General features: G+C 35.2%; 1 protein-coding gene and 1 long non-coding RNA gene across 4 annotated transcripts; one reads left to right on the top strand and one right to left on the bottom strand.

Annotated features, from left to right (window-relative positions):
* On the top strand, positions 1 to 27438 carry AK7 (adenylate kinase 7). Of its 3 annotated transcripts, none has more exons than XM_064512102.1 (18): positions 2 to 165; positions 454 to 648; positions 1776 to 1884; positions 2829 to 2923; positions 3472 to 3582; positions 7204 to 7287; positions 7863 to 7951; positions 8482 to 8572; positions 11020 to 11097; positions 11864 to 12013; positions 13573 to 13701; positions 14206 to 14377; positions 15886 to 16014; positions 17022 to 17090; positions 18877 to 19074; positions 22037 to 22257; positions 24808 to 24966; positions 26108 to 27437. In XM_064512102.1, exons 1-18 carry the CDS (start codon positions 85 to 87, stop codon positions 26156 to 26158), a joined length of 2211 nt encoding a protein of 736 aa, XP_064368172.1. In that variant the 5' UTR covers positions 2 to 84; the 3' UTR covers positions 26159 to 27437. The 3 variants fall into 3 exon arrangements, with proteins under 3 accessions (XP_064368173.1, XP_064368172.1, XP_064368171.1); XM_064512101.1 differs by having other exon boundaries at positions 24808 to 24971; XM_064512103.1 differs by lacking the exon at positions 11864 to 12013 and having other exon boundaries at positions 1 to 165; positions 24808 to 24971; positions 26108 to 27438.
* On the bottom strand, positions 21756 to 24189 carry LOC135328452 (uncharacterized). Its single transcript, XR_010389325.1, has 2 exons — positions 23847 to 24189; positions 21756 to 23184 (listed from the first exon to the last, which is right to left on the bottom strand). It is a non-coding gene; the product is annotated as an uncharacterized LOC135328452 (long non-coding RNA).
* Positions 27439 to 27972: the final 534 nt, after the last annotated feature.

The raw sequence follows: 27972 nt of genomic DNA, 5'->3' as shown, positions 1-27972 counted from the left end.
GCTCGGCGGGGGGGGGCGGGGCGGGGCGGGCGGGGCTCGGCCCCCGCGCGGTCGCTAAGCGACGGCCGCGTCCCAGCGCGGGCCATGGCGGCGGCGACGCCCGCGCGGAGCCAGCGCGTCTTCCTCAACCACCTGGACTCGCACTGCGGCCGCGGCGTCGGCGAGGTGGCGTCGGCGAGGGCGGCAGGGCCGGGGGCACGAGGGCCGGGGGCCCGGGGCCCGGCAGAGCGGGGGGCCGCGGCGGCAGCCGGGGGAAGCTCAGCCGGGGGGCGAGGAGCAGCGCTCGCCATGGCCTTCGGGGCACAAATCCGGGCAAAGCTCCGCTGCCGAAGCGGCGGAGCCTGAGGGGTGGCGGCAGCAGGCTCTGGGCGAGCCGGCGGGGTGTCTGCGGCCACGGCAGGCCGCGCGTGAGGTGACGTGTAGTAGTAGTCAAAGCTGTCTTGTGCCTTGCAGTATTTATCCAAGTGCGTTGTTGGGGCGTCGCTTGAAGACCTAGAAGAGGATGAGGGAGAAGATGAAAATACGTCAGATGCTGAAGTTTCTAACTTGAAAGGAGGCCAGAGGCCGAAGGAGGGAGTCTACCAAGTAGTGGGGACTCTTTCCAAAGTGGAGAGCAATAAACCATCTTTTGCGGTAGAAACCTATGCAGTAAGTAATATTTCAGGTCACCATCAGACAACGTCAGAAATATTGCAAGTCATTTAAAATGACCCATGTTAATGGTCTCTTGTTGCTGCTGGAAGATTTATGCCTGTATTTTATTACCTCTGCTTCCTGCACACTGTCATCTACTCCCCATTGGGTCTGATCCAGCAAATGTTAAAATTAAGGGACTTTGTGGACTTACAATAGATAAAAAAATGACTGGTTTGAACAGGATATCATCTACCCCATGAGCCACAAGCCTGCTTTCTTTTCCCCTGAAAACACACACCTTGAGTATCTCTCTCATCTCTCCTATGTATTTTAGCGCCATTTTAAGCACATTGCTGCTGGGACCAAATTCAGTATCTTCCCTTCCTAACTATCCACTGAAATCACTACTTTCACTAATGACTAATTATTCTGAATACCTACATCTGTGTACAAAGATATGTTCAAAGTTTAGCTAACTGAAAGGGGCTAGCTTTTAAGAACGTTATTGCTTAACGTTTTCTGACAGTAAGATTGCCTTTAAGTGTCTCAAGTTGGTTATCCAAAATCTCTTCAAACATTTGAAAATTTTTATATGAGCTTCTATATAGCTGAGTTGTTCAATCAGAAAATTATGGCTAGTAGTATTTAATCTTAATTGCCACTCTCATGCAGAGCATTTGTCAGTGATGCAGACAACATCCTATCATTTTTGTTGAACAAAGATTATTTTTTATTTTGCAGAAAAGCTGACATTTTTCTGACCTTTTCCATTCTGCCAGCTGATGGATGTTAAAAATACCTATAAAAAACATCAATATCTTTTGGATACTCACAATTGCACTCAAGATATAGATCCTAAAATTCCACTTAAAATTTTATCTCTTTTTGAACTATATTAATGTATGTTGTAGATTAGATGTTTCAATATTTAACTTATACATCAGCCTTACTTTTATCTCACTGACATAGTTTGATATCAGTCTTATAAATTATTCTAACATCCTCTTCAGAAGTCTACCTGTGAGAAAACTACATTCTATCAGTAAGTTAAACTTAAAAAGAAAAGGAATTTTGTATACATTTTCTTTTCTTTCTTTTCTTTTTTTTTAATGAAGGATTCTAACTGTTTTTTTCCACAGGTCTCTTCTCGAGATGAACTTCTAAGTCATTTGCTTGAGTGCGAGATCATTTTATATAATATCACTGAGGATGCAAATCAAATTGAGGAAGCAACATGGGCTGCCTCTGGTTAGTACAGCCATCAGCTGAACAAAAAGTTGGTTGCTATACAGCCATCAGAGTTTACCATAGATGTATGGTAATATGAAATAATCTGGTATTTATAGTATACTATAATATAAAACTAGGTTCCTTGATGGAGATATGCTGCATGAATTTTTCAATTATTTAGCAAGAGACCTTGGAATGCACTCTAGAATACATAAGCTTGAGAAGCTGTCATAGAATGGTCCAACACTGTTAAGTGACATATCTGTGTAGGCAGTTATTTCCCCAAATAACTATCCACTGCCATCTTGTCTATACGAATTAGAAAGTGGGTAGAAAATTTGCTCCCGTGATATTCAAATAATATTTCAATATTTTATATTTTAACTACATTTTGACTCAAAACTGCAGTGAAAAACAGTGTTAATAAACTCTTTGCAGCTTTTTCCTGATTATAAAATCTAGTCATAGTGGGTGTGGCAGTACAATATTATTCTTTATATTGTAGTTAAACTAAATTATGCTCTTGTATTCATAGGGTAAATACTGTGATAACATCATAAGTTTTAGAGGAATCAACAAACTATAACCTACATGTAACTATTTTACTGTAGACTCAAATAAGGAGACTTTCTGTAGAGTTCTGTGGATTATTCTGTTTTGATGAGACCAAAAAAAACTTTTATTTTCTTTCAATATTTCAGCAGTCAGTAGAGATGAATCATTTTCTGGTATGGACTGTTTTTTTTTTCCCCTCATGTTAATGTAATTCTTTATTGGCATATCATTATTTGTTTATTAGATTCATTTTATACCAAGCCAAGCAAGGAGCATTTGCTAAAAAAAATGGACATCATGTAGAATATTATAAAAAAGCTGCTTATATGGGACCTTTATGTAAAAGCAAAAATACTGTTTGAGTAATACAGTTTACAATAAAAATATCCTTTTCTTTTATTAAATAGCACTACATACAGAGATGCAGCGTTTTGAGACACTGAAGATATTCATCCTCATTTCAACAATAATGAGCTGGGCAAAAAGCAAACCCCTTGACCCAGTAAGCAATAAAAAAACCTTTCTTTTTCACTGAATGCTTTCTATTAAATGTATGCAATTAAACCGTTCCAGTATGAATCTCAAGACTAGCAAGTAAGGTTCAGCAAGTCTGTTTTTCTTGCAATTCTTGCACCTGAGCCACTGTTTGCTCCCGAAGTTGTCAAATTTGCTCCACTAGACAGCTTTAGGCACTGGGCTACAAAGAGTGGGGAGACTTATGTGCAAACGTCAGGGACTGTTTGGCAAGAGATAAGACCTATGTTAACCACAATATGTGCTGTCTTTCAGTCATACAAAATCAATACAACACAAAAAAATTTTCATGTTTATATAATGCTATATATAATACAAATTTCCATGTTTTTTAAAAATATAAGAAGTACTTTAAAAATTTTGCTGTGAAAATATCAAACTATTGATGTTTTCAAAATGCTGAAGTATTAAGAATTTCAAATAAAAAAAACAGATTTTTGTTTAACTTTTAAACCATTTTGGCCTTTAAAAATTGTTGTTTAAGGGATGTATAGCAGTAATGTTTTTCCTTCCTAGGAGGATTCAGAAATTGCTTTTACTGATGAAGATTATCGCAGAAGAAAATCTCATCCTAACTTTATAGATCACATAAATGCTGAAAAACTTGTTCTCAAACTTGGAAAAACTGTATGTAAAGAATTTGCTTAAGTATAGGTTATTGGGTCTTTTTACCTAGTGCATTATCTTAATAGCAGAAGTTACCAACAATTTTAATAAATTTTAAGAGTATGTTATTCTCTTGATGAATGCAATAATACCTGTTATTAATATCAAGTACAAAGAAGGTAATAATCTTTTCTGAAACTTGTCTACATAATACAAATCTCTACCTTCCAAATTCTTTTTTCCTTAGGTAGTGATTAAATGATGCTTACCTCATTTAAGAAGAAAAAAAAAAAAAAAAAAAAAACTTGTTTCAGTAGTTGTATCAGAGAGAATTGAAGTTGGAGCCTGTTTGGGAAAAAAAGGCTCAAGGATGAAAGAAGGTAGAGGAAAGGGATATTAGCATAGTTTTAAAGAAAAGTAGCATCTGTCTTGAAATAATAGCATGTTATGTTGTCTCATTGGAATACTTAGATGTTCTGGTAAATACTTTAGTAATTTGGGCCACACCTAGCATGTTCCTGGATAGACTAAGCGCATGGAGCAGAGACCTTGTTGATTTTAATCAATGTGGCCACAGAGCTGACCCAGAATAACTAGAGCAAATATTATCACTTTATGTGTGTTTTGTATTCATTTCCTTCACCTTTATTTGTCTCTGCCTGATTAGACTATTAATCTTCTTAGAGAACAAACCTCTTTGTGCATTTAGGAGCTATTATTAAATAAATAGCAACAGTGGCTCAGATCCTGCCTCACGGCTTCAGAAAATTGGCACTGTCTCTAGAGTCTGTGGAAGTTAGGAAGGAGAAATGGAAGACAAGGAACTATGCTGTGCGGTGAAGGCATTTGGTCGCTCTCTTTGTGTGCTAAATTTTCCATAGTGAGGTGTAGGTGAAAATGAAATAATTCAGCATCCATAACAGAAATTTATATGACTAATTATACAGGAAAAGAAAAGATTATTTTTGCTCTGAATTGAATATACAAATTGTTGTCTTACGCCCTGCTGAGAAAAGAGCACTAGAAATTGTATTTTGTTCTTACATGAGTTTAATGTTACAGAACGCCAGCAAAATTTGTGTTGCAGCTTGAAAAAAGAGTGGTAAATTACTGTTACTTTTCCTGCACTAACATGGAGGTCTAAGATTATGGAATAACTCTTATATTTGTGATATTAGAAACATGAAAATTGCAACAAGGTCCACTGAACTTCATAATGAGTTCTGCAACCAATAGCCCATAGATGACCCATTGGCCCAATTTGTTTGAGTATTCTTAAGTGCTGAATCACTACATAACCAAGCTAATAAAGGTATTCATATACAATTAGCTTTTAAATGTTTGCAATGCTGAATGTCTGTTAAGAAGACAGGGTACTGCTACAGATTGTTCCACTAAGTACTGCTATTTGGGTATTTTGAAGATATGCCTCTTGCAGGCCTTCCAAATAGAGCCCTTTTTCCTCCAGGATCTGCATCAACGGGTGTCATTGCCCCTGCTTAATTTCTGGAAGTACTTTGGAACAGGAAGTCTCTTCAGCATCTGTTCTCAGCAGATCAGAATTATCTTGCTCCGTTGATAGCTGAAGATTTCTGGGTTACAGTTCTTAGTAGTACCTAAATTCACTGGCATCTGGAGAATGTGCCATTTATGAAAGAAAGGTCCTTGACTGGCAGTGTAACTACTGTCCTGCAAATAGAACAGCAGAAAATGCTAGGATTCAGTACCCATGTCAGTCATATAGACAAAATCTTGCCCCTAAGAGTAGAAGGGTTTCTTAGCCCTTTTCTTACCTCCATTTGGAGTTCAATCCAACAGCTCTTGTTGTTTAGGCAAGACTTCACCTCTCTCAGTTAGGATGTCTCCCACCTATACTTTTCTTTAAATTCAGCAAGAGTTGTGAGCTGAAAATCTGTGCTTTTATCACAACCTTTACCTGTGTGGCAGGGGATCCAGGCTGTGTTTCTCTGAGAGAAGTCACTGTCTCCAAGGTCCTGCTGAATTCAAAACTCTGCAGGAACATCTGCCACGGAGAGAACATCTCTTCATTTCCCACCTGCGTGTTCAGTGGTATCCCAGTTCCTGAGTCCATGAGTTTTGACCTATTTCCCACCTCAATCGTTTTGCTAGAGATAGGTGGGGGGGACTCCAAAACTGATTATAATGGCTAGAATGTGACATCTAGTGGCTTTAATGAATATTACACAGAAACTTGAAGGTCTTTACCAATGACCTGGACCTATGTTGAAAGTTTGTATTTCAGTGAGCTATAGCAGAGGGTGCCAAACTGGTTTGTGTTCTACAAATGGCACAGAAGTTACTGCAAAGACATATGCTAGGCAAATCCTGCTTGTTACCTTCCTCTTTAGAGGAGATGACAAATGGCCTCTCCTGTGCTTCCAAAGAGGTATTTTTTTCCTTCCAGGAGATGGAACTTACAGCATGCCTCCTCCTCCTGGGGCTTGCGTACAGTCCACAACAAAGCTGGGAGTTGCTGCTCTTTGGGTACAAACAGCTACTTTCTGTCATAGTATTACCCAAGCAAACTAAGTTTAGGAACTCTTTTGCCATCTGTGATCTCTTGTGATTTTAATCTGTTTCACACAATTACTAAAAAGCTGTTGCATTCAACTGAGTTGAGATACAGTTTTTATTACAAAGTTTAATTTTATAGGTAGCTACATAAAAACATGTACACAGATACAAATACGTTGCTGTATAACATGGCATCCCTTCATATGATGCTTTGCTTCTATAATCGAAGATTGGCTGACAGAGTTCTTAGTTTTGTTTCTGAAATACTTTAAAGATGATATCAAAAGATGCTGCCTTTCCCCCCTCCCCCCTTCACAAAATATAGATATCAAATCTGGGCATTTACTGCCTTTGGAGGTAAATGCAGGCTAATTAGTGTTATGCAGATAAGATAATATCTAGAATCTTTACAACATGAAAATTACTTAATGATTTTGTTTCAGTTTTAAATATTTCAGAATGACTGGTCCTCATTTAAAAGATTCACTTTGAAGTTTTCATTATTAAGATGATTTTAAAAGTGTTTATTTTCTATGTATAGCCATCTTCAACACTGATCCAAGTGGTAACATTTTACATAAACATGAGAGACAAATTTATGACAGGGTTTGCATAATGGTCAGCAAAAAATTTGGAGGTTGATCATGATCTGTGTTTAGGAAGACACTGATATAATCCACTTATTTTGTTTAAAATTATATCTCAAAATGAATGTAAAGTGATTATAAAAGTACTGAACCAGCATTTCCCACACCTTCAGAAAGTCAAATACAAGTATAATGCCAATAAATAAAAGCTTCAAGGGTTTTCAGAATTTTTTTCCCTGAAACCAGAATGTTGAAGCATGAGTACTCTTAAGAATTTTTTTAGAATCTCTGTTCAAGTGTAGACAGATCAGTTCTGATAGCAACATTCTTTTTGAGGAAATATTAGCAATATGACATATAACTGAAAGTTATGTAAAAATTGATCTGACTCCAGTCCTTAAGTGATATAATTTAAGCACTTCCTATATAGTACTCGAGTACTCAAGTTTCAAGGTAAGCTGCTGTCCCATTTACAATACCATATTTTTATAAAAACTTTCTTGTTGATTTTATTTCACAGAACAAACGTAAATTTTCAACTTATGTTGTTGCTTCAGGACTTCAGTATGGAGCTGGAGAAGGAATCTTGCATTATTTTTTTAAGGTAGACATCCAAGATAATTTTGAAGGTTAATTTAATTTCTAAGGGTAAACTGCAATGGAATGGAATGCATTTCTAATAGCTTTGCTATCATAAACTTAGTGCTTTTATGACCAGAACTGATATTTTGTTCCCTTTGAAATGTGTTCTAGCTACAAGGAAAGCTATTTCCATTTTTTTATCTAAACTCTTTTTAGTTTTTCCCTAGTTTTTGAACAGTATCCCAGTATGCACTGTGTAGTTAGAAAATGTCTGCCAAATCAATGGACTGCAGGAATTGGGAAAAACATCTTTCTTTTTTTTTCCAAGCATTTTTTTATTTGAGATACAAAGTACTAAAAATAACCTTTTTTCAAGACCAAGGAGTATTGTTTAAAAAAAGCTTCTTGTTTTTCATCAGCCGTCAGTCAGCATTCCTCAGAATTGTTTTCTTTACTACAGCTTCCCTTAATCATTCAAGAAACTGAACATTAAAATCCTGAATACATAGGTTTGCCAAGCACACAAATATTCCTTTTTTCAGCTCTAGTTAAAAGTAATTTTTTCCTTCTCATTTCACTCCCTGTTTGTATTTTCAGATGGCTTGGCTTAGTGAGACTCCTTCAATACCTGTTTTTGGAGATGGAAACAATTTTATTCCAACCATTCATGTTCTTGATTTAGCCGCGTAAGTAGATAAAGTTTCACCTGAAAAATAGTTGATTCCTAGCTAGGTAACAAAACTAAATCTTCCAGGAGAGTACTGAGACTTTTAGTTTTGTTTTTTTTAAGAACACCATTTGGCTCTTCTGGTTGAGTCAAACAGAGATTTCAGTTTCTTTAGTACTAGCTAGGCCTTCTGGAAGTTTTGTCTGACTTGCACTGGTGCTGTGCTCGTAAGAAATTACCGGCGATACTGAAACTAGAACATGGTGTCAGTTAACTCACAGAACTGGATCATGGATTCTGCAGTAGCTTAATTAATATTTTCTAGAGATGTTACTTTTTATTCTTGGGACTTTTGGCCAAGTAGAATATCTAGTTATGCTTCTTATGAAGGAAAATATATATGAAATTGTCATGTTCTGAAAAGTTCTCCAAGGCTCTACGTATCCTTTGTCTTTGGACTGTTTTTGAAACATGTTTAGTGCTAAAAGCTGAATCCGCCAATCTGCTTCCCTAACTATTGTTACTTTGACTGTACTTGCTATGTTTTAGGGTGTTACAAAACATAGCAGACCATAGGCCAAAGACTCACTACATAGTTGCAGTAGATGAATCTATGCACACTCTTAAAGAATTAATAAAGGTAAGAGATTTAATTCTTTTTTCAGACATTTGTAAGGTTTTGAAAGCTATACATTTTACTGAAATAGGTGTCTCTGGGTCTTCCTGAATTATCTTGTATAGCAACTGATATAAAACATATTTTGAAATTTTGTAAGACTTGTGTCCTTTAAACAAAATGCATTATTTGGACCAGATTCAGCAAGGCCAACTTTGATAAAAGTCTGGGTAACCTCAGTAGAAGAGTTACTTAAGAAAGCTCTGCTGAATTAGATATTGTTGTGGGATTCACAGTTCTGCAATTAGATGTTCAAAGTCTTTTAAAATGATCTGCCCTTGATTTGGCAGGAGGATATTCAGATTATTTCTGATCTTTATTTCAAGATGCTTGGAAAAAACAAACTATCTTCCAATTTGTTTAATTGACCGGAAGGCAGTTGGTCAACGTTCCTTTGGAAGAAACAATGGTCAAAATATTCAGTGCAGTTGTGGTCAACCATAATAACACACAAAAAATATATAAAATGCACCTGTTACATAAAAATGAGCATAAAAGAGGCTAACAATATTAAATCCTTAGAGGATGGCAGAGGCTATTGAAAGTTACATTATTAGAAGTGTAGGGCCATTGCATGCTACCCAGAAAGAAAAGCTTGAGAAAGAGAAAATTAAAATTGCCATAGTTAAACTGTAAGCCGAGTGAGACAAGGTGGCAGCCTTGAAAAAGTTGTAGTTATGTCCGGATGAAGAAAATAGAAACGACCATAAAATCTGGCAGGATACATGTAAGAACCACAATAAAGCAGGCCAAAAAAAAAAAAAAAAAAAAAAAAAAAAAGCTGAAGATTTACTGTCAAAAAAGAATTAGATTGAATAGTCTGTCTTCAGCACTTAAGGAACAAAAAGCCTGCCAGAAAATCTATACGGCCAATAGATGGTTATGGTATAAAATGAGCACTGAGAGAAGATAAGACAACAGCAGAGATACTTTGTATTAGTGTGAGTGGATAAGAATTTGGAAACATCTTGATGTTTCAGAATCTCTTTGTGGATGACTCATTAGAGGATCTGTATAAAACTGAAATGACTGTAAAAAAGGTTATAGAATGGACTGACAAAATGAACACTAACAAATCACTAGAATCTCATGGTATTCACCGAACAGTTATGAAATAACAGAAGGATGAAATAACTTAATTGCTAATTCACATGTACAACCTCCTGCTTAGCATTGTCGTGGCACTTGAAAACTGATTCATGATAAATATGATGCCAATATAGAAAGAAAGGTTCCTGAAAGGTTTGGGGAATTACACACCAGCATGCGTAATACCATTGGCCAATAACCAGGTACGTTATTAGAAACTGTAATAAGTAAATGCATTAAAGGACACACAGAGACATATCATCTATTTGGGAAGAGTCAATGTGGCTGTTGTTAAGGAAAAACCTACTTTGGAAACCTACTGAAGTTCTTTAAAGTAACCAGCAAATACAGACAAGGATGAGCGAGCTGATGTAGTCTACTTGAATTTCTCAAAGGCTTTCAAAGCAGCGCTTCACCAAAAGCAGTTGAGAAGCTAATAGGCACCCTAGGAAAAGAGAGTCAGTCTTTTCATGAGTCTATAATTGTTTTAAAGATATGAAATAGAGGGCAGTAGTAAATGGACGGTTCTTATAGTAACAGGAAGACATCAGTAGAGTTCTGCAGAGAGCTACCTTGGCTGGGAGCTGTACCAGCACAGGGGAAGACTGGAGAAGTACATTGGAGAGAAATACCATGAGAGTTACTAAATACACAGAAGCCGTTTCTACTTTAGGAATTTTCTGGGATGAAAATAGCTAAAGGCTAGGAGAGTATTAGGAAGGAGTATCATATGCACTTTTTGTGTTCTTGCTTTTATTTAGACATCCACTAATGGCCACTATTGGAGATAGAACACTGGGATATATGCAGATTTGATCTGGTCCTGTAAAGCCATTCTTATGTTTTTATGAAATCTAGTCATTTTTTTAAAGCTATTGTTAAAGGGCTGTAGGAATAACTAACAACTTATCTATCTACAGATGCAATGAAAATACTAATATGGAGAGTTATTGGTGTTGTTCCATTGACCTCGAAACCTTTCCTGATTCTCAACAAAATTAAACGTTTCAAGACTCTGAAATGGAAGTGCTGGGAAATAAAATAGGTCTTCAATTAGATCTTAGCAGTAGGAAGTCCTATATAGATTTAAGAGCTTTACAACACTTCGGGTTTTTAGTGCAGAGGGCTTGATATATAGCAAAACAGAGGTATTTAATACTAATATTAAAGTAAATATAATGTTGGTATTTCAAGTCAGTGTACTGATTTTTCAAGTATAGTGTAAAGTAAAATTTAAAACACAGATATTATCCCCAGAAATCCTGTTCACTTTTTTCAAAGAATCTGAATTTATTTATGTATTATACTTTTTTTCTTGATAGTGTATCAGCAAAAATGTTGGACCTGGAAAAATCAAGATGATTCCAAGAGAAAATGCATTCTTGAGCAAAGAGTTAACAGTTAGTACATTTTTTTCTTTTATTATGTAAGGAAGGGATGTAAACTTAAAGTATAGTACCATGAAATATATTATTTCCTTATTTATTTCAATACAAAAGTGTTACCCTAAAACATGCCTAAAAAGTATCTACAGTATGTTTAAATTTACAAAATAAATAAACTGAAAGTTTAAGCATCCTAGAACAGAGCATTTTGTGGAGTTACAGCCTGATTCAGAGAAGCAGAGAAACACTGATGTCACTGCTGCATTGAGCATACAGGAGCAGTCTTACAAAACCTACATAAAATCACAAAAACAAACAAAAAATGTTAATAATGAGGTGCTGTGAAGGCTGATGAACACAGCGCATGTAAATTATGTTACATTCATGTATTTATATGGAATAAACTGTTCATAGGAGGAGAAAAAAAAAAAAAAAGTGAGACCCCTGCTAGTTTGAAGATGGTGCTTGATAGATTTATGAAAAAGATTGCTTTCTGCAATAATATGGAACCTCTGTACAGTGCAGAATAATTGCTCAGTGGTTACTATTCCAGTAGTTGATGAGAATACTTAAATATAAATGCACATTGAAAGATCTTTAAATTTTAAAAAAGCTTAACATTTCTGGTTTGCTTTGTGCAAAAACCTTCTTCTCCTATGCTTTTATTCTTTCTGTTCTCTCCAGTCCATCCCAGTCCCATCCCAGTGCAAGGTAACCAACATTGCCCTTTTAACATGCATAGCTTAGGTCTGTAAAACAAAATGTACTTTTGTTCATTCAGCAATCACATTTGGATATGTTACTTGTGAACCTACGAATGGAGGCTATGTTTCTGAAAGACAATTTCAGCATTAAGTGGGTTGCTCAGACAGGATTGGTGGAGAACATTGAAGAAATCCTCAAAGAGTACAAGGAAAGTCGAGGATTACTGGTAATGGCTTGGCGTATGCTATTCTAAAGTGTTCTCTTTTTCAAATAGAAGTGATTATATAAACACATACTGTTATTTCTTTAAGTGAAAACACTTGGAAGACTGATAGAGAAGCAAAATAAGAGGACATATAAACTGAAAATTAAATTGAAGTTTAAAGAGAATACTAGTTAAAACATGTCACTACAATTTTCTTTTTGTTTAGCCTAAAACTGAAACCCTGTAAGTGAAAATAAGCTTCCTGATGGAGAAGCTGCTGCCTTGGAATTAGTTTCTGTATGCAATATATATGACATCCCTGGTATATTTTGTTTTTAGAATGCAATAAGTATATCTTTTTATTTAAACTTTTTTGTAATAGATTCAGTAGTTAGGAGAGTATTTTGTGTCCCTCGTTATACTTAGTGAATCAAGATATTCAGCTGCCATATAACTGTTATTTTACCTCCCTCCATTTTGTAATGTACCAAACAACTTTGCTATTTTCTGTTACCTGAATACAGAATTCCTAAATATTTAGCTATGTAGGGAAGTAGTTATTCAAAGGTACAGAAAGATGCTAGCATTCATACAATTACTGATTGTCTTTGGTATGATAAAGCTGTTTAGTGTCTAAATCTTGTTAAAACTTTGATGGGTTCAGGAGGTGTAAAACAAAATATAACTTATATTGTTTGTTGAAAGCTGTTCCCTGAAAGTACCTGCATACACCAGAAAGGATTTTCAGGTCTGAGTTTGGGTTAAACTTCTGTATCTGTGTGTGTATGTATGTAATTCAAAAAATTCAACACAAAATATAGGCATGCCAAGTAGGAGACAGAAGTCTAGCTAGACCTCTGTTTGCTAGACCACTACTCTATTGAAGTTTCAGAGTTTGCACTGTCAGACTTTCTGAATTAGGATAGCGAGTTTATCATGTATGGTTTTGAGTTACATTGTTGCATGATATATTTACTAAATGTATACACAGTGGTTACAGTTATTCAACCTCTGTCAGGACAGTAGGCTGAATCTTTGGTAAACAGAAATTGGAGAAATCGTTAGTAACTTGGAATTATGATGGGGCTGAAATTTTTAAAGTTAAAATAACAGCTGTGATGACTGCAACTCTACTTGAGTTGTGGAATGGAGCTATTGCATTTGGATAGTAAAATATCTGCCAACTTGTTCCAAAATCCACTGCATCTTGAGGTTTAAGATGTCTTATTTTGTTCTGTTTATGGAGTTGTGTTTTGTCCCTTTTGAGCCTTCAAACCCTAATAGCGCTACCATAAGTTAGTCTGTGAGTTTAGTAAGTAGAACAACACAAACAACACTATTTCTTCAAAGGTGAAATTGTACCATTAAATTAAATAAGTGTGTAACTCAAAGTCAGTGGAAGATATAGGAGATATTCAAGGAGATGATAAATACTTAGCGTAAAATAAACTAAAATGCATTTTCAGCTTTAATTATTTAAGGATAATTATTCCTATTAGTTATAGGGAAAAGAATGTTCCTTTTAAATAAAACCATCCATTTTGTTTGAACGATGTTAAATTTTTATCTATCTTTTGCAGCCTCTCAAAATTTATATTCATGGTCCTCCTGGAGTTGGGAAATCTACCATTGCTGAAAACCTCTGCAAGCACTACAAGCTGCATCACATTAAAATAAAAGATGTGGTTTCTGAAACAATAGCAAATCTGGTGTGTTGCTAACTGTTTTCTAGTATTGTTAATATTTTAGTGTCTGTGATTTTAGAATGTTGGGAATCTTTTTAAAATTAATTAGAATTTCATGATTTAGCAGTTTAAGAATGACCATAGGAAACAACCATATCCAACACAATGTATTGAGAAATGAGAATACACTAATTATTTTGTAAGTTTGGGTATGGCTGTTGACATTACTCGCTTTCTCACTTTTCTGACCTAAAAAAACTAAATAGTTTTAGTAAACTATATTAGAATGGAAAGATCTTTTAACATACTATCACCTCTGGGGGATGCACTCAGGTCTTTTTAGTGATTGCAAGTTGCTCATTACCTTACCGCACAGGAACATATTTGAAATTAAGATATAGAATGGAATGTGTTTTGGGTTTTTTTTTTTTTTTTTTTTTTTTAGAGGGGGGTTCCTTTTATTGTATCTGTGTATAAAATAAAATTTAACCATAGTATTTCTGAGTCCATTCATATTGTTGTCTTCAGGAAAAAATTGTGGCTCCCAAGGAAGTAGAAGCAGATGATATGGGAGAAGAGGGAGAAGATGATGAGGAGGAGAGTGAAAACATAGAAGAAGCACAAGAGTTATTAGATGGAATCAAACAAAGCATGGAACAGAATGGGAGTAGGAAACACCAAGTACTAAAGTGGGATTTAGGTAACTAGTGCAACCCTATACAAATAGCGAATCATGCAATAAATTTGTCCCTTGGAACTTGCAGATCCTTTTAAAAGCAAGAATCATGCCTTCTCCATTTGTATTTACCTTATTAAAAGCTTAAATACAATTGTGAAATTATACAACTATATTGAAATGTGTGTGGCTGCACATGTATAAGGAATATCTTAATCAATTCAGCTATTAAAAGCTATATGTTTAAATATTGTAATTTTTTTTAATGGTAGATGTTTCATCTATCTGTTTTTTTTTTGTACATTTTATTTACATTATAAATTGATAAATAAGTAACAACTGATTATTCAGAATCTTTAGATTCTTGACCAGTTTTTTTTTTAATTATATCATCTTTACTTCTCAGAACTGAGAACACAGTTAATATAATATGAAGTAAAAAGTTAGTGAAATATTTCTTTATCATAATTGCAAAGCAGAAAGATATTCCAGTGAGAAAAGCAGTTAGTATGCAGTCATATGAGATTGTTTTTAAATTGTTTGTACCTCATCTTGGACATCTCCAAAGAGTAAATAGCAGTTATTCAAGCCTGTAAAGAATTGTAAAGTCTGCAGACTGAAAAAGTGCCATAAAAATTGCCATTACTCAAAAGTACCAGTATCGTCCATGTGTGAACCAAAGTCATGTGGTTTTTGACTTAGTCTAAACATTTTTATTGAGGTATACCCCTTAAAATGCATTCTATCACTACAGTTTTACCTGATCAGGATCAGATGTATCTGCAAAGCAGTGTACTTGTAACTCATCCAAAGATTTCAGTAATGAGATCTATGGCAACATCTCTTCTGCATACTTTGCTTTATTGTTTAAAATAATAATGTATTTTAAAAATGTAAAATACTTTGATGATTACAATGTTTTATAAATATTTAATTCAGACTTTCAAAAGCTGAAGAATAATAAAGTAGGAAACTGGAGTCAATGGTTACAAGAGGAGGAAAAATCAGGGCAGACCAAGCTTTTTTTGTCACACATTTGCGCAGTGATGTAGGCCAAATTAATAGACCACCTCATACCTCAGTCTATTCATCTGAAAGTGAAACCTGTAAATCCTATTTCACATTTGTTTTGCAAGGCTATTTTTAAGTCTTATTGTTTATTGTAGATACAAAATATGATTGCTTTGTCACATTTTTTTTCTCTCTATAAATGCCTCCTTTTTCTATTAAAATCTGAAGAAAGTTTAAAAATGCTTGGGACCCAGTTGCATTATTCTAAAATACCTAGTTCAGTTTTTAGTATCTATAGAGTTCTAATATTTATATCCTTGTAAACACTAATAAGTTTAATTTATAGCTACACACATAGATCTCTGGCAACATGTAACATACAAATAGTTACTCAAAATTTATAATTATTTTTAGAGCCTAAATAAAGGCTTCTCTGGTAAATTAAAGAAAATGTTAGTAAAATAATTTCAGATATCCCTTGTCTATAAATGATGTACCTATCAACTGTCTTTGTGTTATAGGTCATCTAGATGATCAGTATGTTATTAAATTCACAAAGGATAAGCTTAAAACTATGCCTTGTAGGAATCAGGGATATGTTTTGGATGGGTTCCCAGAAACCTATGACCAGGCAAAAGAACTTTTTAATTGTAAGTACTGCTGTTTTTCCTACTGTCAATATTGTCATTATCATTATATTTCTCATTGCTGTATTAGTTGTGTATCAACACTGCAATGACTGCTGTGCAGGACACACAAAATACCTGTTCTCACAGGCTGCTCAAAATTTAAAAACAATTGCAACAAATTGTTTTGAATTTAAGCGAGATATTTTTCAGGCTATCTTTGCTGGCAGAGTAATAAGTAAATGTATGAATATGGAAGACACTGTATTGTTTTGTGTTGGACTGCTCCACCTAAGCATGCTTCTAAGGCAGAATTTATTTATAATATTCAAGGGCCGCTTAACAAGGGGATCCAGCCAGTATGCCAATACACATTCTATGCGGATATCTCAACTTCAGTGGCTATGAGTTCAGTGGAGCTCTGCAACACACACAGTCAGTAACTTATTCTTCAGACTCTGAGTAAGCACCATCTATGCATTAGGACCAAGTATCATCTACACATGTAAATTACAGCATGAGGCATTGAAGAAAACAAAAATCAGTCCTGTTTATCTTAATATGTTGGGTTGTAAATTACCATGTTCAGCTGATGCTCTTCAGGCACCTGAGCTGACTGTTCAGCTGGAGAAGAGCAGACAACTTGGAGGCAGAAACCATTTTAACCATACTTCTGTACACTGTTTCTACTCTGTATTCAGAGCCCTGACTCTGTCTTTAGCTGAAGAATTTATGGGACAGGAAGAGAGGCCAGGGTCAGGACAGTGGTATGGACACATTTTTAAATTCAGTATATATGTGTATACTTCTGCGCTATAGGCGAATAACTATTAGCGTCCCATAGGAGAATTTTGTGGTGACTGGCAGCATTAATGACCTCTCTAAATCAGGGTCCAGTTTAGATTAATTACCAAACATTAGTATACTTTGAACATATACAAAATTATGTTTGTACTGGGCACCTTTTTAGCAAATGCAATGATATTGTTGATTCAAATAACAATGTCAATCTGTTCTTACTTTTGTTTTAGTGGAAGATGAAGATGAGGAAGAGGAAATTAAAGGCAGAATACCTAAATGTGATAAATTAATCACACCTGGTAAGTTTGACAGATTTTTATAAACAGAGGATTTTTCAAATCATTGCTACCACCAACGAGAAGTCTGAAATACCACTCCATCTGTTCACATTTTGTTTAACATAAAAGAAATATCTAATTCATGTTATGCTGCTGCCCTTTTATTTGAAAGTGAAGAATTAGTCAAAAGAAGTGTTTTGTTTTGGTTTGTGGGTGGCTTTTTTTCCTTGCTTTCTTTTTTTGAAAATGCCATATCAAATGCTGGCTTATAACAATAGTAGTTACTTCCTTTGTTGTGATTACAGCAGCTACTAATGGAATAAACATGAGCTCGTGAACTTGGCATATTAAAAAGACAAGTAAGCTTATTTTTAGCCCTTTGTAGAGTTCCTTGTACTGCTTAATATGATATCTTGAAAGATGTTACCAAATTGATTTTAATGCATCAGTTAAACTAGGAATTAAAAAGGGTGGGTTTGATCTATCCAGAAATGACTGCTTCCTGGTGTTTTCATTCTTTTTGATTTCTTTGAAAGCTTTGATTACATTTGAACAACGTTTGGCAAATTTTGCATTAGAAGATATATACGCTTAAGCATTTTAGAGGTTGAATTTCTAAAATGCTTAGTGTTTTTTGTAGCATGGTAATTTAATGGCTTCAGTGGAAGTGAAGAAAATCCAGAACTTTCTGAAAAATTCCTTAGTCCTTGCACTTATGTGAATGGGACAAAGGTTTGATTCAAAAAGTAGGCTTCTAATAAGATTTTTACCACTTATGAATTGCTGGAGTAAATAATTTCTTTTGTTCATAAACAGTGATACTTTTAGTCAGCATTTTGAAAGAGAAAATGTGAATTATTATGTTGCGTTGCAGAAATACCACTTTCTCTCCCATAACACAGACTTCAGGCATGGGATCTGTTTTAAGAAGACACCTTCTCAACCTTGGAGAAAACTTCTTTTAGAAAACTGCCTGAGTTGGAAATATTTTTTTTTTCTTTAGCGGGGGACATTTTTGGGGGCAAGGGCTGTCTGTGACTGAGTCTGTAAATTTCTCACTGATGTCAGAAGAATGATTTCCTGATTTTTTTTCTCCCCATTAAATTAACAGGTTACAATAGTATTAATGATATTAGACAGAAATACAAGGAAAATAGTGTTACAAAATTATATGAATTAATATTTAACAAAGCAGAAATTCTTTTGATTTTTTGAGTTGATAAAATAGAGCAAGATTAAGCCTCATGAAACTGTAAATATGAGACTTTTGAAATGTAGTAGGGAGATACAGGGTTTTTGTATCCTTGAAAGCTTTCTGTTGTTCTTGTCTACCAGCGTACTATAAATATGACTGATGCTAAATTTCATGGCATGTGGCATAGTGTGCTTAAGGCACTGTTTGAATTTATTTGAATTTACTTTTATTCAACAGAGATACCTTTGTTTATGAGATTAAAAATCACAGTATAGGGCAATCAAATTTTTGACAAATGAGTTGCTAAATTTTCCAGTGTCACTTCCTACTTTGGCTGTACTACAGAAGAATAGTCTTGCTGATAGTGCTAAGAAAGAATTTAGTGAAACTGGGACATGCAGCTTCTTTCCAGACATGTTCCCTCTTGATAAATACCAGTGGATTGCTCTAAATGGAGATGTTGAATATAAGGCATTTCATAATGAACTTCTGTATGAAGATATATACAATTTACATCTATTTATGTTAATTTTTGGTTTAAAAGAGGTAATAAGAAAAATAATAATATATGGCACAGAAATTAATTCTCAGAAAATATGTTGTTCTTCACAGAATTTGTTATTTCTTTGACTGCACCTGATGAATTCCTTAAAAACAGAATAATAAATCTCCCGGAGAGTGTTGTTGCTGGAACTCATTATACTCAGGACCGGTTCCTGATATCTCTTAATCTCTTCAGAGAGTTAAACACAGAAGATGAAACTGTTCTCAACTATTTTGATGAACTTGAAATACATCCTCAGATTATTGGTATGAAATAATAAATGTTGGTCAAAAATAATATAGTAAAGGGACATACATAGACAATATTTTTAATTAATAATATTAATAAATATACAATAAGCATTTAAGAATATCTGCAGAAATATCTATATGCCCTTAAGAATTCTGAGTCATTCTCACTAGTTCAAACAGTTGAACTGTTTTAAAAAATTGTGTTTTAATTGTAGGCTAAATAACCACAATAATTTTCTGACATAGGTTGCAGACTTCTACACTGGCATCCTTCTGTATCGATATGATAGCATATTTCATAGTATTTAAATGCTGAAATTGCTTTTTTTTTTTAATTTAGATTTATCCTCAGATGCCATGACACTAGATGGGTAATTTGTAATAGCTGAAGTACGAAAGAAAATGATTGGTGACTTAGGGCAGAAGTTTTGTACTGCATCTGTTTTGTACTATACCTGTATGTAGGAAAAAATTTCTTTCTTACACACTGTCTGAGAAATCCTGATCTGTCCATTCAAAACAGACTGCACATTCAAAGCAATTAGAACCAGATGACAGCACTCTTAAGAAAATTCTTTTTAGGCTATGGAGAAGAGGGGGGGAAAAAAAGAAAGAAGGGGAGAGCAGGGGGAAAACCCTGGAACTATAATCAAACTGCAGATATTAAGAATGTCTCTGTTTGAGATGGGTTATGAGAAGTTAATTATGTAACAGCCTTAATGATAATTGAGTTCCTAATTTTTTTTTTATGTAATGTCAGTCATTATAGAGACTATCTTGAAAATAATACCATACTTGTGTTGTTAGGAAATGCACTAGTAGATAAAAATGGTGTGTTAATATGATGATTTTAGATTTAGAATTCTTCCCTTCCAAGTGTCTAGGTGCATATTATACCTCTGCTGAATGATTTTTATATTCTGTCCTGCTTATTCCTTCATGCAATTTTCCACTAAAATCTATTTTACTGTCTTTCAATTTAAAGAAGGAAGGAGATGATATGATGTAAATACTTGTTTGGCTCTTCTCTCTTCAGCTGATGCTATTGTTTTTCATATCAGATTTAATATCAGATTTAAACAGAGACTTGACTGTTTTCTCAGTCATATCCTGAAGGAAGTTGGCTGGGTTTACTGACTTCAGTGGGGATTGGTTGAAGAATTGTGCTTGATTCTTTAAATATTGTTTTGAATTAATCAAAACTTACTTCCATATTAATTTTAGAAAATCATAACATATGTTCATATGAATTGCTTTTTTATTATTTTTTTCTGAGTCTGAAATATGATTAGTACAAAGGAGTGGGCTTCAAGATTTTGGAAACCCTTATTTTCTATAGTGATTCACTAAATGAATTCTGTAAGTCAGTTATCTTTGTGTCTTGTTTTTCTCATCTGCAAATTGAGAATGGTGGCACAAGTATGTTAGATCATCTACAAAAAGGCATGTTAAAATTATAACAGTACTTTGCTTTGAAAAATTAACTTATGAACTCCTTTTTAGGGTCAGTGCTAACCCTCTTTTTATTTAAAGACATTTATCTTTGTAGATATACAATTAATTATGATTACTGTAACATTTACATTGAAATCTTGCTTGGCCATCTGATAAGACTGCAGTCTTTGAGAGCTCAAATTCAATGCAGACAGCATTCTAAGTACTTTAAATGATTAGAAAATAGTCATTTAAAATATTTCTAAGAACTCATTACTGCAAAATAGTTTGCAATGTAATTCATATATCCAGGTGCAGCTAAAATTACAGAAATAATGGACTGCTTGACATAGAAAATTTAAAATTATTTTAATTTGGAATACTTCAGGAATGTAATTTCTGATTTTTTTTTGAAAGAAGAAACTAAAAAAGAAACTTTGTCATGTAGAGTTATGTTACATTCCTGCCTTGGATAATTACCAGATTTTAGGCCTCAGGTCCAAATCACAACTACTGTCTCTTGGAACGATGGTATTGGTGACAGACTCCTACCTTCTGTCAGAATTAGTGCTTAGAAAGACATGAGAAGCATCCTTTGCCAATGACTTTCAAAATAACTTCATAAAGCAGAGGAATTATACTAAGGACTATTAGATTCTAGTCTAAATTCTGTATTCTAGTTGTTCTGCTTTTTCACCTCTCTCTGCTTGCTCTCCTTAGCCCTCTCTGTGCCTTTACACCCCCAGTCCCTTACCATCTTCACCTCTGTATTTTTGATCTCTGTATGCCTGAAATTTACTCTTTTTTTCCTTTCCATGTACATTTCTATACTCCTTCTGCCGGATGCCTCCACACTGAATATATACAGAGCCCAGAAAGAAGACAGTCTCAATTTTTCTGAGTGTTTTTGCAAGTCTGATGCCCAAATAGCCTCTGAAAGTTAAAAGTGAGAAGGAATGAAATAAATCTTGCTCAGTGCCTATGCCCCTGGGTGAAGCTATAGGTTCGCTTTGTAGGTAAAACATAGTAAGAGTTTAACTATAGGTAGGTCTACGTTCAAAAAGGGTGTATGAATGGACTTTGGAGAGTTTGTTGCCAAATTCTATCACTCTGTTGTGCAACCTAGGGGGCAGAGTTGGTGGGATTCAGAAGCTTAGCATTTCATAAGTTTGGATGACCTGACATAAGACTGGCTGAAGGAACATCTCAGGTGCTTCGATGACCTCATTTTCAAGTTTCAAAATTTAGGCAAACCACAGCTGTTGAGCAAAACAGTTTTAAAAATCATTTAAATACATTTCTCTGTACCATCATCTTGAAAAGACAAATTATGTTAGCTGAAACTATTAAAGAAACTCAGACATAGAAAATTTAATTTTATATATCAAAAAATTGTCAGTTATAGATACCTGAAAACAGCACCTTATAATGAAAAATTCAAACAATGTGGGCACCATATATTGTTAGGTCTTGCAGTTTTTCACTAATGATCACTGATAATTGACAAAAGCCCTGAAAATTTGTCTCTTGTATTGTTTGAAAGATGTAGCCAAATTTGAAGATCCTGAGAATAGAATTATTGTAAAAGAGATCATCAAAGAAATTGGGGAACCTCGGAATTATGGTTTGACAGATGAAGAAAAGGAAAAATTAGAACGCAAAGCAGCTGAGAAGCACCTTGTCAAAGAAGCTGAAGAAGTAGCTGAGCAAGAGCGTAAAGAAGCTGCGGAAAGGGCTGAAAGGAAGGAAAAATGGGAAGAGTGGGTAGGTTAATACATATTTCTGCGAAAGCATTATTATTTGTGTGATTTAAAAAGTAGAAGCAAAGGGGCTTCCAGCAATCTGTTATGCTTGGAAATGTGGTGTATGCTGTTATAATTGGAAAGTATGGCATATACTCTCTAGTTCCTTATATCATACTTCAGATTTGGCTCACAATACCTTTATAGTGAGGCCCTAATTAAAGAAGATAATCTTTATTCAATTACAGACATAGTATTGTTTGTGTATCAGCATATGTTTAAACTAAATTTTATGATACTCTTTTTCTTATTGCTGTGCTATAGCTCTTTTATTTTACCATTTATAAATATCTACTATAATCCACTGTAAATTTTTTACAGTGATGACTTTCCATAGCTAATCTTCTAGGAATTCTGCACTTTGTTCACTCTATTTCTATGGAGCTGACAGTCTTAGTTATCATCCTTATGACACTGAGAAATATTCAGGATGTTAGGTATGCGCAGTGCTTAAACTCTAGTCTATGAAAGTAGAATAGATCAGTGAGATGTCTGGCTTAGTCCTCTGCTTCTGACAAAGGCTGTATCATCTGTTAAGAGGAATGATTAAAAAAAAAAAAAGGAGTTTAAAAATTTCCTTGTAAATTCCATCAGTTAGAGGCTGGAAAATGCCCTGAATCATGTGAATGATATTTCTTCTGGTATTCCTGTGTTGGTCTTTAAATATTTACTATTATAATTTGATATATTTCCTATATAATTGTCAAATAATTTATAGAAAGTCTCAATTCAAGTAAGAGGTGCTTTTGCTCAGACTTCCTTGACACACTCCATCCTCTGTTTTAGTGAATTGTCTTTAGCCACTGAAGATGCCTTTCAAACAAGACTTTTAACTCCGTATAATCTGATCAATATTCCAGTTTGCACTAGAGTCTTCTACACTCCCAGCCTGCAAGAAAAACAGTTAAGAGCTTTAGTGAGGAATACCTGATGTGGTCTGAAGGATGCTTTTTGTTTGCTAATATTTTAATAAATACTTAGTATTTAGGGTACCTGACTTTACAGAATTTGCACTTGATGCCTTTTGCTTATTTACTTTGCCACACTTAAGGGCGTTCTAGGTAAATAACCCAAAACACACACTACGGTAACTTCTTTGCTCTCACCCAAAGGCAGGCTGCTTCACCAGAAGGCAGCTCTTCTATTGTCTCCTTTCAGAGATATTTAAAACAAAGTGATGATTCTGAGGAGGAATTCTTTTCTTACATTTGAATGTGCATACATATCTATGGGGAAATAATACCCTGAAATTGCTCACTTTTAAACAGGCTTTTATGTTGGCTTGTAAACACAAGAGTTAAGTTTTCTTTGTTATCTCTATGCTTATTTTCAGCTTCATTCAGCTTCGTTAAATCGCATTTTGTGCTCTCCAGAAAGATTGTCTGAAAGGCTAGCAAGGATAGTTAACACGTTTTTATCTACTTTCAGTTCAAAGCCATCTGACTTTAAGAAAAACAAACTACACTTTATTTAAAGCTAAAGTAGGTGTTTAAACAAAACGTGTGCTTACATAGGCAGGTACTCAGGAAATTTAAGCAACTATTCATTTACCCCTTAGATTGTAGATTAGCTGCAGTCTCTGGGTAGAGTGACCAAAGACCAGATGATTTATTGAATATCACTCCTGGATTGAATGAATCAGGCACATCAGCTTTATTGGAACATGGCTTTTGTGTCATCCTTGAGTATAGAAGAGCAGACTTCAGAGTTTTCTTCAGAGTCTCTTCTGCTTGCTGTATCTAGCTATGACTCAGGCTACTGTTGAATACAATGAGAGAGGAGAGGACAATAAATGTCTGAGTAATATTTTGGCTAAAACTATTGCAAGTACAGATGCTATTAAGTGCTATTAAATTGAAGAAAGGCTAACTCAAGGATTTTTTTTTTTTTTTTTTTTTTTTTTTTTTTACTTTCTGAGTGTATTGGATTTGACCGGAATACAAGAATAATTTTAGCTGATGTAAACAGATGTAATTCACTGGCTTTTTAGTATATTGAGCTCTCTTTGCCTCAAAAAATAACATAAATGAAAGCCTAAAAAAAGCCTAAAAATTTTGAGATATTTTACAGTTTAGAGAGTCAAGGATCTTCTCAGAGTTAGAACACTCTTCTGACCCCAGTTCAAAGACCCCTCAAAAAATTATCTGCATCTGCAATAACAGTAATTTTCGAAGTGACACATACTAGTGTTTTCCAGTCATTTTGCCAAATATCTTAAAGAAATTGGAGCAAGTAGAATAAAATAACCTTCACTTTAGGTATTAAAGAAGAGAGAAATAAAATAATTTTACTAGGTACTTTATTTCAGTTTTCCTCATGCTCAGTTCACTTTCCTCAGCATGCCCTATGCTCCAGATTTAATAAGGAGTTCATAATTGTGCTGTTAAGTGTGAGGTTTAAAGATTTTTCTGTGGTTTCTAACTCCTATTATTTCTCTAGGCCACCATAATTATTTAGTTAAGTGCTATTTTCTAAATGTTATACATTTTCTTCTTTTGTTCATTATTTTAAGAACAAACGTTTGGCCGAAGTGAAGAGACAAGAAGAAGAGTTACTGGAGGCCCAATCCATTCCATTACGAAACTACTTAATGAAGCATGTCATGCCAACACTTACACAAGGGTTAAATGAATGCTGTAAGATCAGGCCAGATGATCCAGTCGATTTTCTGGTAAGGTGATTAAATTCTTTTTCTTAAAGATATTTGAAAAAGCTTAATGGAAATATTCACTTAGACCCAAAGAATCTGTGATAACATAAGGACTTCAATTCTTTTTCTTATTTTCATAATTACAATTCATTAATGGTTAGTACCTGCACTTCAGAGGAGCAATAATTACTGTTAAAACCAAAGAATACTGTAGCTACTCTTTATGGGGTGGTTTGACACTTTGTAACAACTAAGGGGGTCATCTAGTTTTACTCTGCAGTAACAGGAGAAGAATCACTATTACAGTTGGTCCTCGTGTGTGAGCTCTTTCGCTGCCCTTCTTATGTATGCTGACAATTCTGCAGTAACATAGAGGCTTGCAGAAAGAGGGGCATCAGTTTCCATGCTCTAGGCACAACACTACATGTAATCATAATGATGAAAGAAGGTTCTTTAATAATCCCTTTCACAATACACAGAAAAACTCAAGAGTAAATCCATAGAATTGCAGAGTGATTCAGGTTGCAAGGTACCTCAAGTTTAGTTCAACCTTCTGCTCAAAGCAGGGTCTACAGTGAACTCAGATGAAAACTCAGACAGCATTATTCTTGAACCGCTCTTCTTACTAGATTTCCTTGGAAATGCATTAACAAGCAGTCAGTGTTTTAATGAAAAGAAACATTTTTATTAGCTAAGCAAAAGCTTAAAATGAATGTATCGGTATTATGTATCATCTTAGGCAGGAAGAAATGTTTAATTGTTTTAACATTGTTGATGACTGAGTGATAACTACCTGTAGTGGTAGGAGGATGAGATCTTTCCTATTAATTACATAACTTGCAAGAACTGTATTATCTACTCTTTTGGGTCCAGAAATCAGGCCCTAGGGTACACTCACCTAGGATTTTCCATGGAGTGCAAATGCTGTCCTGTTAGCCCATGAGAGAGATGGGGTCACTGCTACCAAGGGGGAGAATGTGGTGGGTAGTAGCTGTGGGGAAAAGGTTTCGCTAACATCTCTGTCAGAGGTAACATCTTAGAGCCATTTAATACTTTGTGATTTTGTTTAAAGTAATGTTATCCACTGTTTTTGCTAGTTTGTGTACATTTTTAAATTGGGCACTTGAAAATGTATGTAACTTTGAAAATCTTCTGTTTATAGGCAGAATATCTCTTCAAGAACAATCCTGAAATCGAATCAGATAAACATTAAATTCTGACAGCTGTAGATACTGTGAAATAGAAAGGCAGAACATTCCCAATGCATTTTACCATAAAAATGCTTAGTTTTTGAAATGATTTTGTTTAGGCTTATTATATAATCTTCATTTTTATTTCTTATATGGTATTATGTTGTATTCGTTCTTTAATGTTCCTTCTAGAACAGCATTGTTTACTACACATCTTATACATTTGTGCATCTGTATGTCATGTATTTATTTGAAACTATGATCCATACGAATCCACTATGTCTCCAAAACTTTCTTCCTGGTTTATTTCAGTTACAAAATCTAGCTAAGCAGGATATTCTTGCCCTGATCCATAGTGGAAGTAGGCAACTTGACTGAGAAAAAATTTTCTTCCAAAAAAGGAGGTTGTTTTTACTGAAAATGGAAATAAATAGAAGCAGCAAGTTCTCTTACTTCCTTTGCTCATCAAAAGAGAGGCTTACATCACTAAGAACACATTCAGTCCTGCAGCAGTTTCAAGAAAAATAAGCAAATGAGAATTTTTAACAGGGCATCTTCTCTTTGCCTATCAGCTGACAACAGACAACAGGCCATGCAGCACAGTCCTCGTGTTGTACTAATGACTAGCTGGATGAATGTTTTCCCAGTAAAGATCTACCATAAATCTTAGGTTTTTCTTTGGTACCATACAAAATTGTGCAATTCTCATGACACTTGCTATTTTCTTCATCATTCAAGTTTAATACATGTTTTTCATAAATTCTTGAAGAAGCATCTGGAATTTCTAACTTGGTCCAGGTATTTTTCCAACTACAGTTTGGCTGCCATTCCCTTTTCTTATTGATTTCATACACCCTTCAGAGAAACTGCTGCTAAAACTATGCTGACTGAGCTGAAACTGATATATTTGAGGTAAAACAAATATGTAAATACAGTATTTTGTCAAAACAGAAAGCAAGGACCCTTTTTTGGGGGGGGGAGGGGAACAACACAAACTACAAGAATGGTGACATAAAAACGTTTTAGCTATTATTTTTAATATAAGCATTATTAATGCTCATGTGCTTACCCAGACATTTCACTGTTTTTACAGAAAACTAGTCTCATCTTGGCTGTCTTTACAGTCACACAGCCATGTCATTGATGAGAGCCAGGAACAGAGCTCAGAACCATCACCTCTTCGTGTTTAAACAAAGGGGGGGAGGGAAGGGAAGGGAGATCTACAATTGCTATATGCTGCCGATCTAAGTTACCGTTTATTTTATGAGCCATTGGGAAATGAATTTGTAATTTGAGAGTCTTATTTTTCGGTACAAATACAAAAAATAGGGCATTTAAAAAAAAGACAAAATTTTTTTTTGCTATAATACATTTACTTTTCTAAGAAGAGATTTTCTTGTGGAAACGTATAAAGATCTGGTGATTTTTTTCCCCTTTGATTTTTCCGAAAGCCATGCCCTCGATTGCAGGCAGAGCTTCCCGAAAACCATTACTAGAAAAGCGTGTCTTTGCTCTGTGCGGGGGGTGAGAGCGAAAACACCTCTGACGGAGGTGAATGCGAACAGACATGCAGCTCGGTGCAGAGCAGCGGGGGCCGCCGGCCTGCTCCGGCCCGCCTCAGCGCGGTGCCGCCGCTGTCCAGAAGCGCCAGGGCCGCCGCCGGGGCCGCGGGCGCTCCGGAGAGCTTTTAGCCGCCCGTGGGGGTAGCGAGGAGCCCCCCCCCCCCCCCCGCATTACTTTCCATGGCAATTCGAGGCCGCGCTTACGCCCTCCGGGAAACCCCCGGCGACCATGCAGGTCGTGAGCCAGGCCGAGCCCCCGCCGCCTCCCGCTTCGC

This window comes from Dromaius novaehollandiae, chromosome 5, assembly GCF_036370855.1.
Source record: "Dromaius novaehollandiae isolate bDroNov1 chromosome 5, bDroNov1.hap1, whole genome shotgun sequence".
Taxonomy (NCBI): domain Eukaryota; kingdom Metazoa; phylum Chordata; class Aves; order Casuariiformes; family Dromaiidae; genus Dromaius; species Dromaius novaehollandiae.
This window is presented reverse-complemented; position numbering and strand designations above follow the sequence as displayed.